This window comes from Protobothrops mucrosquamatus, unplaced genomic scaffold, assembly GCF_001527695.2.
Source record: "Protobothrops mucrosquamatus isolate PMUCROS unplaced genomic scaffold, P.Mucros_1.0 scaffold385, whole genome shotgun sequence".
Lineage (NCBI taxonomy): Eukaryota > Metazoa > Chordata > Lepidosauria > Squamata > Viperidae > Protobothrops > Protobothrops mucrosquamatus.
The window spans coordinates 67,187-82,269 of NW_015386717.1; the positions used below are offsets into that span (position 1 = coordinate 67,187).

The following is a 15,083-nucleotide window of genomic DNA, read 5'->3' on the forward strand; positions in this document are numbered from 1 at the left end:
AAGTTCACATCAGCAATCTAGCTTCAAATAAATCCAATTTATTGTCCTGTGCTTGTGATGAAATTCCACCAGAATTGAAAAGCAATATTTTTTTCCTTAAAGTTTGCAACAAATATAGATGCTTTGATTTTTTATTTTTTATTTTGTTATTGACCCCAGGTTTCACTTATTTACTTTTGCTGTTTTTGTAACTGGAGATGTTATACTGTAACTGAGCTGTAAGATCCTGCTGGAGAAAAAGACAGTCTGGTGTTAATGGCCATAGCCTTTTCCTTCCTCCTCAGAAGAAATCTGAGTTTTATTACTTCATATCCTGGTAACAAAATTCACACAGGAGGGCAAAACCAAGCCTTTGATTTAATCAGATGCCAGTTGAAGTTCTGATCCAGCAATAAATGATGAGTCAGGGGAAAGTGGCGAGAACAAGAGGACGGAGCATGCATATTTGTATATATATATTGCAAATGTTCAATAATTTACAGGGAACAACATCCTTTTAATACAATTCTATTAGACAATAGATCACTCATTTACACTTGTCAAGTACAAAGTTTCCAAGAATTTAAATGGGAAATCAATTTTTGGTACCAAATTTAATAATAATATTTTATTAAAGTCATGTGCCACTCAATTCTCAGCGATTCTACTAATTTCTGGAAGAGTTTGAAGGTATTGTTGGAAAGAGAAGCCAGAAAGCCAAGCAGGAGCTTTTACAAGCATCTGATTCAATCCACTTCCAAACACCAAACTGAGACTAGGAGACAATACTAAGAAAACGCTAGACATCATAAAGGCATTAAGTGCTCTCCGGTTCTGTAATCTGTTGACATGGAAACCTAAAGCAAGTCCTTTATAATTTTCAGGACGTGAAACTTGGAAGCTCATATATAGTGTATTCTATCTTGAGTTAGTTTCCTCCAGTTTAAGAACAACAGGAAGCAATAGGAAGCATCATAAATCTCTGCTCAGACTGTTCTGAGAGTTTGCTAGACTTTTTTTTTTACCCCAAGAAGAATTGCTTAAAAACAAATCCCATGTCCAATTAGGACAACCCAAGTGAGAGAAAATTCCATTAAGCCTTCAATTTATAACACTGTTGAGAATAGCACAGTTGACTGTTCTGGAAATTATTAGTTTTAATTCCTATGTGAAAAAAAACTTACGTATAGAAATGTCTTCTATAGTCAGATACATGTCCAATTTTTTAAACAACAGGAACTAAACCAAAGATAGGGATCACAAAGGGTATGTTCAAGGAAGAATGCCCAAGATGGAAATCAAATGATTCAATTATTTTGGTAAGAAAAAAGTTAAAGGAAACAGGAAGAAAAACAAGTGAAACTTACAAGTGGGAGAAGACATTAAAATTCCATCAATAAAGCAAGGCTATGTCACTTTAATCACTTAATCTGGCTGCCTTCCGACCAATATTGCTCTAAAGTAACCCTTATTGTCCCAAGGACTGAACACAATCTTAGGTGATGTGCCAGGGGCTGCACAACTAGACCGAACTGAGGGAAAAATAAAAATGGATTTAATCTAAATGGCAATCAATTTAAATAAAAGGCAATCAATAAAATATTCCATACTTTCTTCCCTTATATATTAGAAATTATAAATTGATAATCCCGTTAAAAGCTTTGGCCTTTGTAACCTACTCTTTGTTTATCTGCCTCTGCTTTGACACTGCAAAAGTCAAAATATTTTGCCTGATCTGCTGGAACTTTTAGAAAAGCAAATGCACAGAGTGCTTGTACGATTTGTGCGATGCACTGCAATATGCATTAAAGTTCTATGGATTAAGGCACTAAGCCAAATGCTGGCATTAGCAAACAACTAGAATAGAACATCTGTGATCCCTTTCTATAATCAGGCAGCCAAGAAAAGAGGTGGGAAGCAGTAGGCTAGAATCCCGACCAGGAAACTGTAGGAGTTGAACTCCACACATCTTAAGGAAGACAAGCTCAGATACCTTGGGCTAGAACATGGGAATTGAAGTCCACAATGTTAAGACTCGTGGACTTCAATTCCAAGAATTCCTCAGCCAGCTTAGAAGTTGAAGTCTACAAGTCTTAAAATTACCAAGGTTGGATGCCCCTGGGCTAGAAGATTCCAGATGTTTCTTTCCATTACAGCAATTTCCCTGTGACAGTCCATGCAGAGTAGTCTCCTGCAGCAAAAGCAAAGGCTCTTTGTGGCATTTTAAAGACAAACAGAAGAGGTGGTATAAACTCCTGGAGACTACATGCTACTTCTGTTCTTATTCTTTCAGTCTTTCCTGACCCGCTGCCCCTTTCAAAGTTAGCACAGCGGTTGAAAGTTATAAAGCTAAGCTTTTGCTGCCAAAGTGTGAGCCATCCTGGGTTATACCCATAAGATAGTAACATTGCTTTGAACTAACCATTATAGTCTTAGAAATGAATGTATCAAAATCAGATGTTCTGTAGATGCTGGGTCTACTATCTCTTCAACGGGGAGAATAAATGAAGGATAATTTACAGATTGTTCATAACTCTACAAGTTCCCATTGTTCCAGTGAGGAGGTGATAAGACACCTAACAGGCTCAATGACCAGGAAGATGCCAGCATTTTCAAATTAATACATACTAGGTGGTCCTTGACTTATGACCATTTGTTTAGTGATGGTTTGAAGATACAATGGCACTGTAAAAAGTGAATTATGACCATTTTTCATACTTACGACATTGCAACATCCCCGCAGTCACGTGATCAAAATTTGGATGCTTGGCAACCGGCATGCATTTCTGACGGTTGCAGTGTCATCACCGTTTGCGACCTTCTGACAAAGTCAACAAGGAAACCAGGTTCCCTTAACAGTGTGTTACTAACTTAACAACTGTGGCAAAAAAGTCATAAAATGGGGCAAATGTCACCCAACAACTGTCTTGCTTAGCAACAGAAATTTTGGACTCAATTGTGGTTGTAAGCCGTGGACTAGCTATATCACTACTTGTAGCTATAAAGATGGCCTCATTTCAAAGCTCATCCATCTGGTGGAATTCTTCAGATTGAATACCAAAATGGGTTCGAGTGTTTGGACTAACTTGCCTTACTGGGGGGGGGGGGAGAGGGAGAGGGAGGGAGGGAGAGCACAAATATAAGAATTGCCTTTTGAATATATTCATTGCTATGCACGTTTAAGCTTAATGGCGTTCTCATTTTTGAAAGGCAAATGCAATTATACTTGGGGTCAGACAAGTCTTCATTGATGCCAGTTCTCTGGCTTGAAGTCAGCTTCCATGCTTTTTAACTTAACAGTGTGCTATTCAAAAGTCACCCCACCCTTGTAAAAGGACTCCCACACAGCCTAACAGAGGTGAATTACAATAAGATCTCTGCTTCATTCAACTCCCATTTTACAGTAGCTCAGAAATCTAAGCTACACTGTGGCTCTAAGGAAGAATCCAGCCCTTTCCACTTGAGCAGGAAATCAGCCAAGGAATTATTTTAAATCCAATTTGATACTGTGTACAGGCCAAAGAATTTTCAGCATGCGTAATCTGGAGGAGTACAAGCCACAACACTAACCGTTTTATGCTTCTAGAAGGCAAAAGAAACAGACGCTGCTTTTTAGCAGCTTCCTGGTTTACTGTAAGAGGGAATCGATGGTGACATTAAACTTTCCAGAAACGTGTTCCATAAGAAGAAGCTGTTTTAGTCATGATGGTACTGTGCAATTGAAAGCATGCAACATCACTAGGTTTGTACTTGGCACCAAATAGGACATTAACTATGGATTTTCAGCCAATGATACAGGTTTTTATATTTCACCACCAATGTGACTCAGAGTTTCAGATAATTAAAGTAAAACCATTTCTCTTGTTGAACATTTGCTTTGTGTTCTCTGCCCATCCACAGTGGACAACAAATGCTTCCAAGTTATCCCAATACAAGGAAGGCTGCCATCACATTCATTTTGTGGGCTGCCCTACCAATAATAATATGGTTTTTACTTTTTTAAAAAAAAATCAAATGTTCTTAAAAACAAGAAAGTTGCCTATCATCCCAATAATAATTTAGCTCAACCCCATATCTACTTAGCCAACAAGACATTTGTGAATGGAACTAAATAAAAATGCCATTTCTAGTTGCCCATCAGCCGAATAATAACAATTTAGCTCCAACCCCATATCTACTTAGCCATCAAGACATTTGTGAATGGAGCTAAATAAAAGTGCCATCTCTAGCCCAGATTAAGGCAGAGATTATTACTGAGGCTCCTACTTTGCTGCCAGATGATAAAAAGAAAATCCTTTCCATTCTAAATGGTAGTTTTTTCAAAGCCCCTCCCACCTCTTGCTTCCGCCATGTTCTCCATTAGAACACCTGTAATCAGATCATCAGCAGAAGGCAGCCAATCCATGAGGAATCAAGCTACCCATTATGAGCAAAAGTGCAGTAAAACTCTTGATTCTGGATGGGATTACTTATGCAAAAAAGCCATTGAAAATGAAACAGAATCTTCTTTCTGCCTCATGTTGCTCAAGTCCAAACAGTGTCTTGTGTTCATGTAAGAAGGTGTCTGTCTAACCTTACACATGGTTATAGAAGATTTTGAGAGGTTGGGGAGAAACATTTAGGAATACAGACTAGAACCCAAAAATTGTCAACAGAAAAAGCTTCTCCACTAGACATATACAATCATCATTCTCCATTTGAAGGTGTTTTTAATTAGATTCTTCCCCCATTTTTAATTTTTAAAAAAACCCCAGCAAAGATAGATACATACCTGTGTGAGCATAATTGAAGATGTGGAGTTACCTCCCTATGGAGTATCAGAGGCAGTACTGGAACTGGAAATTGCAACTCCACTTTATCAGTTTTGTTCAAGAATCAAATTTGCTCACTCTCAATCCTGTTTTATATCTGAAACTAAAGCAAAACCTTTATATTGCTACAGTTTTGCTGAACTTGTGGGCAATTTGTTCTTCCATTCATGGAAACCACCCCTCATTTGCCTCTAAGCAAATTATCAGAGTTTTCTTTATTATCACTGTATATGACCAGCCAACGCACATAGGGTAAATTAAGGATAGGGAGTGGGGTGGTAGCATTTTGTTTCCCTTTTGTGTGAAGTGGAGTAAAGGAATTTTTGTTTCTCCAAGACCAGCACTACACTGGGTTTTCTTGAGTTATGATTATGCACTGTACATGGGGCTTTTGACAGCCATAGAAATGAAGATTAGTATGGAGTTATTTCAAGCCATTTTTAAGTGACGCACAATGGCAGTGTGAAAGTCCATATGGTCTGCCCTGCATTCAAATGATGATCTTTGTAGTAAATTCTGAATTTCTTTAATGAATTCTTTAATAATATTATACCTTTAATAATATTATAATATTTTTAAATATTATATATTTAAAAAACAAGTGAGAAAGTTTCTCTATTTCCTCTCTTGTTTTAGAATAGAACAATGCAAGGATTATAAAATTAGGATTAAAACCTCATATTGGACAAATCATTTCCCAGATTGTTTCTATTCCCATCAACCTAAACATAGCAGGAACATTTTAGTTCAGCTTTTAAATCAGACAAACCCCAATATTGCCACCTCCTTCCCACCTTAAGTGAGTATTTGTAAGAAAAAAGTGTAATTACTATTTATAGGCCAGGAACATCTGTTAAAATTATATCAGGATTAAAATAATCAAGGTCACAAAACAACACTTCAGCAACTGATCTAGATAGCTAATTCTTTGTAATCTTTTAAATACCACTTAGCATTCTTCATTCTAAAGGCTGTTGTATGTCATTTTTCTCCAATCATTTCTACTAACTGTGATTCCAAAAGCATTTCAGTAAATTTATCAGATTCAAACAAAATGTAGGGTATGAAATAAAACATATTTTCATATTTACTTCAGAGAAATACATGGGACATGAGTTGGCTCAAGTGAGGAAGGGAAAGGTTTTACATATCTTTATGTAACTCACAATTAATATTAAAACAGAGTACAATGTGCTTGGGAAACACACTTCTTTTCATGAAATTTTGCCATTCAAATAACTGAATCATTTAAATAAAAATAATCCTGAAAACAGAGGAAAGCTGTTGAAGGACATATATGTATCAACTCCTTAGGAAACAGTGTGCATATAGTTTATGAAGTTGTTAGTTACCTACCCAAAATTAAAATAGCTTTTTCACCTTCATGTTCCAGTTTTCTATCAACAGTTAACATATACATAACAACATCTCCATTTGTTGCATTTATTTGAGTAAATATCTGGTAAATAAAGTCATTAATAAAACATTACAAAATTAAATACATTTAAAAAAGCTTGCCAGTATACATAAAGTCCACAAACATGTATTTCTTCTTTTTTAAAAAATAAAATTATGTTCAGAGCACCCTTGATATAAAATGCCAGACTAGCATCTACCAGCAGATGGTAGCTTGTGAAATATTACAGCAGTGTTTCTCAACCTTGGCAACTTTAAAATGGGTGGACTTCAACCCCCAGAATTCCTCAGCCAGCATGTTATTAAGTTGCTAAAGTTGAGAAACACTGCATTAGAACAAAGAATATTTTCCTGAAGAGTTTGGGGAACAGGCTTTCACTTCTACAACCCAGATCACTTAGCCAGTCAGCCAGCCAACCTACCAGGTTGGATGTCAAAATAGGAAGCAATAGCCGGATATTCTTATCATAAGAAGGGGGCGGGTGGACTTGCATTTCCCTTCTCTGCAAGGCTTTCTCATAACGGTATTGGCCTTTTTCTTGCTGTCCTATCAGATCTTTTAGCAGTAGGTTGATCAATCCTAACAGATCATAAAACGAAGAGAGATCATCTGGCTGAGCCTCAAAGTTGGTAATAGTAGTTCAAACCCTAAAAAAATCAAGCCCTTGGACCCCGGTTTGCTTATGTGTTGCTTTGTGAACAGAGGCGTTTGTTGCAATGCTTTAACAGTGGCAGCACCCCCACGTAACAGACTGCACCCCTCCCCTCCCCTCCTGCCCGCAACACCACATTGGTTATAACTTCGGTTTATATTGTTACTTAGAGCACATTTCGTTCCATCGATGTGAATCAATAGTAACACTCACTTGATAATGTATGTACACAAGCACAAGAACCTTAACATCCATGAGTCTGGTGTACAACTTAATGATCAAACTGGCTGTAAAGGAACAGCATTTCCCTAGTAGTTCTACAGCAGGCAGAATTAACTGCCTAGGAAAGTCCCTCTAAAATCGATGTTTTTTCCATCTATCTTGATCATCTGCAGGTAGTAAAAGCAGCATCCATAATGTTGCTATCTGTGATAAAATAAAATCACACTTTAAAAAAACTGCCTTAAACAGAAGGGGTTGAATTCTTTAAAATGTCAGAATTCAGCCAAAAAAGAGAAAATTGCTCATAACAACCAAACTAGCAGGTGTCCTATTTAATAGTTCCAGTTTATTGATCACTTCTCTCAAGAGGCTCCGTCTTCACTTATATACTCTTCTTTTGAGGAGGGCTCAGTTTCCTCATCCCTCTTATCCGAGTTAGAAGTTCTTTGATAAAATCCTAAAAAAAAAAAAGGGGGGGGGATCGCTAATTAAAAATAATAGTAAATGTATTCAAAATGCAACTCATCTCCACCCTCCATTGTTCTTACATATCAAATACAGGTAGTCCTCGACTTATTATCACAATTGAGCCCCAAATTTTTGTTGCTAAGTGAGACATTTGTTAAGTGAATTTTGACCCATTTTACAACTTTTCTTTACCCCAGTTGTTAAGTGAATCACTTCAGTTGTTAAGTTACTAACACGGTTGTTAAGTGAATCAGGCTTCCCCCATTGACTTTGCTTGTCAGAAGGTTGCAAAAGCTGATCACATGACCCCGGGACACTGCAACCGTCATAAATATGAGTCAGTTGCCAACTGTCTGGATTTTGATCATGTGACCATGGGGGAGGCTGCCATGGTCATAAGTATGAAAAACAGTCATAAGTCACTTTTTTCAATGCTGTTGTAACTTTGAACCATCACTAAATGAACTCTTGTAAATCGAGGACTAGCTATATCAGCCATTCAATTCTCTTCAAAGATCCTACATGAAAGTGAATCAGAATCAAGGTACATCCAATCAAATCACCACTTTTCAATTCTAAAGAACTGATGTCATTGCCAAGATTCTATAGCAGAAGGAGCCTGTATAGAGTGTGAGGCTCTAAAGAAGTTAAACTCTTTCCACCCTTCCAATGCACTTGCTTCATTCAGTTGCAGAGGATGATTGCTACCATCATACAAAGGGCAGGATTTCTCCTGTAATCTTCTTTCAGACCACTCACCTTATCAGTTTAATCCCCATTCAGCATATTCTCCCCGTTCTCTCGCTAAAAGGTAGATATGCTCAAATGAATGAAAATTTCTTAATTCTTTTCACCAAACAAAAAAATAGACTCCAGTTCATGAAACACAATTCATCAGATCCAAAATCTATTAAAATGGTTCCTAATCTGGGTTCCAAAGATAACGATACAGTATAAGTTTTTTAGTATGGACAAACTAACTTAAGTTAATATATGAGCAAAACGTCACCAAAAGAAGGTTTTTGCATTATCATTTAAGATTTTACAAGCAAACACCAAATTTGCTTTGTTGGTCATTTTCAGTCTCAAAAAAGTCATTGTTTTGCAGGACACCAGTAAATAAAATGTAACATTCTGACAATCAGTCAATTATCATCATTCAGGCACAAAATAATAGTCAACTGTAAGTTGATCGTGGGAGTGGTCCTTCATTGACGTGCTACATGATTGTTCTGAATTATCTAACAAATTACTCATTCCATATCTTTCGAAGTTTAGTGGTCTTTTCTCCAGACATTTTTTTAGGGTGGTTATTTCCATTTTTACTGCTTTTTGGAAATTGCTTTGCATTTTTTATTTTTTTATTTTTATTTTTGTCTACAAAGGCTATGATTTTGTATTTTCACAGTGGGGAGTGCAGCCGCTCCTTCTGCAAAGTTCAGTAATTCCACTTTGCGGGATGGGGATGGGTACATCAATTTTTTAAATTCATTCCTATGTTCTACTAAATTATTCTTCTACATTCACTCTGCTTGGGCTATGTATATTTCCTTGTGGATTTAATCAGGGAAGAGGAAGAGGAAGGACGAGGAGGAGGACGAGGAGGAGGAGAAGGAGGAGGAGGAAGAGGAGGAGGAGGAGAAGGAGGAAGAGAAGGAGAAGGAGGAAAAGAAGTTGTTTCGCTTCTCATTCAAGAAGCTTCATCAGTTCAACTGATGAACAACAAAAAAACAGTCCAGTTGCCTTTTGGAAAAAAAAGGCACCTTTGGGACAACTATGACCTGAATGACTGAGAATTTCCATAGACATTAAGGCTGCATTGTTTCTACTACATACTGTTTATAGACAGATATCTTGAGATAAAATCAATTATTTCCTCCCAGTAGCTTCTGAAGAATCAACAAGGTCACCTAATTTATGTACTTTATGTCTAACTATGCTAACTAAGGCCCAAGCCTAATTTTAAAGAGGAAAAGAAAAATTTGAGCAAGTTGGCAAATTTTGAAGAAATATGAACTTTTGACATCTGAACTAGCTTCCTGTTTCCGGCCAACTAGGCACTGTGGTAATGTATTTTAAAAACATGTGCATTGACTCCTGTAAGAACTGATTTCCCCAATCCTAGGTTTCATCTGAATAAATCAGAAGGCACTAATAAACATTTTCTCCTCAAATATTAATGGCACTTTCTTTAAAATGCCATGACTGAAATTTCACACTAAGCGTAACTCTATTTTAGGTTGCTGTCTGGAAATGGAACTAAGTATTTATTAATAGCGCAAAGTCACTCATTAGTTATAATAGCCAAACATTTCCTGGATGCTTCTGATGCCAGGGGCTTTTCTTTTCAAGCAATAAAGCTATTTTAAGTGCCAATGGATTGAGACTTCCAAGTGCCCAGTAAAAGGTACAGTTGTATGTACCTTTTAGAGCAAAACACCAATTCTTGAAGCATTGTCTTTTTCGATCTGCTACTAGGCTTTTATTTTGCCATTTCCTCATTTGCAAAAGGCCTGAATGCTGTGTACAAAGAATATCTTCTTCAAGGCTAACGTCATGAGACAGAAACTATTTTTAATTGTTGGCACCCACCAAGCTTACTCTTAAGATAAGGCATCCCTTCATCAAAAAATAATAATAATGCAGCATTCACTTCTTGTAGAGCACAAATCCAATGATGTGAACAACAGAGATAAAGAGAGAACTTCCTACATGTTAAAAAAGCTGGTGTATTAATGAAAGCCATGGAGAAACAACCCAACAGCAGGGTGTTTGTTTAGCGGGCTATAAAGCTGGTGTGTCAAGGGCCATGAAAGACATCCAAATGCTTTGCACTAATGCTACTAGCAGCTGTACAGCACATTTCAATTACTAATCTTAGAGATTGCTGTATATAGTGTATCAGAGCTTTGATCCACTCTTATTGCCTACCTTAGCTTTCCTAAGTCACCAGTGTTGAATTCACATCAAAAGAGACTTTACTTTAACTTTCCCTAAATGGTGCCCTGTAGGTGTATTAGTTCTGAATTCAAAAGTAATGAAAAATGGCATCCATTATGCAGAAAGCACCAGGGGAGAAAGATTGCATGCAGCAGAGAGTCATGGTGGCACAGTGGTTAGAATGCAGTATTGCAGGCTAATTCTTCATTCCACTGCCAGCAGTTCGATCCTGATTGGTTCAAGGTTGACCCAGCCTTCCATCCGTCCAAGGTCAGTAAAATGAGGAGCCAGATTGCTGGGAGCAATATGCTGACTCTGTAAGCCGCTCGGAGAGTGCTATAAAGCATTATGGAGCGGTATAAAGTCCAGTCTATTGATATTGATATTGTAATATTTCACCAAAGATTTAAACATAAGCTTGTAGTCCAAATCAAACCCAAATGCAAAATGTATTAGATCTCTTCAGAATATCAGCATTGTTACATAAGCTGCTCCACACCTGAATTATTAACTATTATTATGGAAGGAGTTTTGTCTCAAGATTAACAGGCAAAGATATTCAAAATATGCTACCATCACCACAACTAAGACTAAAATCCTCAGCAGCGTTAGCTCTTAAGAACTTTGGGGGAGGGGTTGACAAACATCCCATATTCTGCCACATGGGTTTACAGGACATAAGCAGTTGTTTATATCAATGCAACTTTCCTGTAAGTTTTTTCTCCTCTGAATTCAGAAACCACAACTCACAATTCATAGTAGGCAAACATCAGGCTCGTTGCCAGGAGCACAAACATAGTTGTATATATCTTGTTAAAAATAAGATATATATCTATTTATATAATCAATGCATTTGGCCATCCATCTCTCAAATGCAGCTAACAACACATAATAAGAATTAATTTTTTTAACATAGAGTAAATTACAGCATAGATGCTGAAAACACAACTGAATTACCTCTAAAAAACAATCTGTCTTTTCCAGATGGTGATATAGAAATAAAACCCTTGGGTGGTTCTGTGCATTATATTCCTGTAGTTGGAAGAAGCTTTCTAAACTTCGTTTCTGACAAAACAATATAACAATCTATTCAATCAGGAATTACATTTCTTCCACCAAATCTTTCCAGGATCTAGGAGAAGACATGGATTCATACCATGATTGTGGTATATTGATAGGATTACTACTATTTAATCTAAGGGCATGCTATTCTTTTTTTCAAGAACTGAAAGGTAAAGTATAGTCCAATGACTTTTTCTAAGAGGCCCAAACTAAACAGGGAGGGAGAGAAGGAATAAGAGTGATGTAGTGTATGTATGTATTTCTAAGTCTATATTGGCAGAAATCAACCGCTTAAAAATCATCCCTATTGTCCACATACAGCTGCTATAATCACCCACACTTCAATTATCACTCGTAAGGTAAATATCTGAAACAATTACTGTGTAAAAGCATTCTTACAGAGAAAAAGGAAGAAATTGGATGTAAATTTGGTGCTTATTTTTAACATGTTAATTCAGCACCACAAAATCTGTAGTTTCACAAAATTAAAAATAGTTTTCAAGGTCAAATGATCTAATAAACTCTAGGAGTAGCCAGTGTAGGTGAATTAATTGAATTCTTTGTGGCAGCCATTAGTAGTTCTTTTTCTAATGGCAGGAAATACTGTAATAAATCTCTAAAAGTTGTATGAACTTGTATTTAAATATGTTTTTTTTCTTCAAGATGCTGTAATACTTTTCTTTTCTGATCCAAAGAATTAAAATAAATAAAGTTTATAGGCACTACCAAACAATGCTATGTTTGGCATTAACTCTATAAGTCTGTGTAGAGATTTGCATTTTTAAATTTCAATTACATATAATACCCAAATGCAGAATGTAACTGAAAGTAACTCTTTATTTGATTATCTGTGTTGATCAGGATAGTTGGCAAATATAACTGTTGTCTATACAGAAGACTATGTCAAATTTTTACATGTAAAATAATATAAAATTTGTTTACCTCTGTAGGTTTGTAGCAATCTACAAGCGCTTCCTAGAAGTACAATAATAAAAGCATCAGTTATCTTTCATTCCACTTTCACATATATAAGAACTGGGTACTTCTGGATAGCTGTCACATCTTTTCTAAAGGAGCATATGCAAAACAGGCTTCTCTCGTGGGTGTGAAAATCAACCATCCATGAAAAGCTTAATACTTTGACCCATACTTTAGTAACATTTTCCCTTGTCACTCAAAGCCATAGCAAAAGTGTGATAAGTGAAGCATTTCCCATGTTAAAATGCACTATTTTCCTGGCCAATAGAAACTGCCAGACAGACAGTGACACATTCTGGGAAACCCATACCCATCAATCATGGGAATGCTAATCCTCAGCCACAATTCACAGGTAGGTGTTACAGGCTTAATTTTACCCTTCTTTATTATGCTTTGTTAATCTGCCCTCCAAACCTTAACAGGATGTTCTAGATAGAAGACAGACAGTCCGAATTAACGCGAGATATTCTCCCAAATCGCTTAAAATCAAACTAACTTGTAATTTGAGGGCTCTTTCCTCTTCATTAGCAGCATCAAGAAGATCATCAATATCAATTTCTACATCTGGCATCTCTTCTTCCTAGAAAAATAGAAAGCTGGGTGAGAAATTCAACTGCATTTAAGTTATATTTTTCACTTCTTTTTTAGTCCGGCTCCAAAACTTGAATGGCAGTTCATTCATTCTCTCTGATAATGTAGTTCACACACACCCTTTTAAGCCTCTCTCCTGACATTTGGCCCTGGGCCAGGTTAGACTGGTGGCCAGCTGGCCACTCCTCTGCATAGAAAATTGAAGCAGGTGCCTAGCCCAGTGTTTTTTTTAACAGCAACATGAGCTGTCTGGGCAGATACCTGGGACATGCTATTCATCCTCTATTACTCCCATGTCAATTAGGCCAAGAGCTGGAAAATTGCACTTGAGCTTTCTAAAGTAGATGTCACGCATTCAGACTTGCATTGTTGGAATCTCTCTTTTGTTTATCCTGAGGAAACCAAGAGCGGTTTGTCAGCCTTCCAGGTAAACCAGAAAGGAAACAAGGCTAGATAAGCTAATTAGACTTTAATGCAAGATTACATTAGCAGAATCTTGCAAGTCTGAAGGTATAAACTTCCCCTGTCACTTATAACTTGCCTGATCAATTAGGGCAGGGATTTTCAAACTTGGCCCTTTTATGACTTGTGGAGTTCAACACCACTACTGCCAAACAATTGCAAATGTGCCCATGGAAAGAAGAGCAGACAAAAAGGCAGAATGGCAACCTACTTAGGTCACAGTGTTTCTCAACCTTGACAATTTTAAGGCATGTGGACTTCAACTCCCAGAATTCTGGGAGTTGAAGTCCACATGCCTTAAAATTGTCAAGGTTGAGAAACACTGATTTAGGAGAACAAACTGTTTCTCTCTCTCTCCCCTCCCCAAGACGACGGTGTCAGCTTTAGGAAAAAATAAGTTACCTTCTATAATTGTATTCAGTTTAATCAAGGGGGAATGAGATCTTGTGTGAAATTAAGCTGATTTTAAAATAAAATCATACAGAATGTCTAGTCTCAGCGCATTGCTGGAACAGATTCTATGATTCCGTTATAGAAGTAGATGAAGTTGAGTGAGAAAAGCAATAACATTTAACTCTTTGTTGCACACACTGCCAAAACAAGGCCAAGCAAGCCAAACAAAACCTAGTTCCATTAAAGCAGGGGTAGTCAACCTTGGCTCTTTTATGACTCGTGGACTTCAACTCCCAGAATTCCTGAGCCAGCTATGCTGGCTCAGGAATTCTGGGTGTTGAAGTCCACGAGTCATAAAAGAGCCAAGGTTGACTACCCCTGCATTAAAGCAATAAAAAATAAATAAATTTCAGGTTACCAATAATTGTGGGAACCAATTCTTACATGAATGTGATTTCTCCATGAATCTTCTAAGTTATTTGTTTTAACAAAGCTCTTTTTAACATTATTCTGCTTTTAAGAACTAAGTACAGATACGTACTTTCATTAAATTGTTGATTCTAGATTCCCCCTAGATTTCCAAGTATCTCAGAAATTTATCAAAAATATTTGCACTATTCTTTTTCTGAAGCGGATATGCCCAGGGCCCAACTTCAAACGCAAGCCAATTCAATTTATAGCACATGAACAACTTTGAGAAAACATGTGGTAAAGTTCATCAGGATAGCTTAGAACAGGGGTGTCAAACTGCCGGCCTGTGGGCCGGATGCGTCACACCAAAACCACGCTCACCCCATTGCCGGCAATGGGGAAAAAATCGCAATATGTTGCGACACGTCACATGACGTCGCGAATTTGACACCCATGGCTTAGAAGTAGATCAAAAATAAGTAAATAAATTTCAATTCCAATTGAAATCTAGAAAAACCCTGCAAGATGGAGGATTAAAATTAGAATGGTGGGCATATCTTCAATTGCAGGCGAGATGTCGGAAAGACAAAAAAGAATTAGGTATAAAAACAGAATTGATAGAGCTGGATAAAATATTATTAGGTACTGAGGATAAAATGATTAAAAAGCTATATCATTATTTGTTAGAACAGGCCTT

General features: G+C 37.0%; 1 protein-coding gene across 1 annotated transcript in view; it reads right to left on the reverse strand.

Annotated features, from left to right (window-relative positions):
- Window positions 1–7,301: 7,301 nt before the first annotated feature.
- Window positions 7,302–15,083, reverse strand: part of PPP1R14C (protein phosphatase 1 regulatory inhibitor subunit 14C) — a 55,271-nt gene continuing 47,489 nt past the window's right edge. Inside the window, exons 2-4 of the mRNA XM_015815909.1 lie at window positions 13,026–13,109; window positions 12,494–12,526; window positions 7,302–7,538 (exon numbers count right to left, since the gene is read on the reverse strand). Of these exons, the coding sequence (XP_015671395.1) occupies window positions 7,464–7,538; window positions 12,494–12,526; window positions 13,026–13,109 (192 nt within the window). The 3' untranslated portion in view covers window positions 7,302–7,463. The remainder of the gene's footprint in view (window positions 7,539–12,493; window positions 12,527–13,025; window positions 13,110–15,083) is intronic.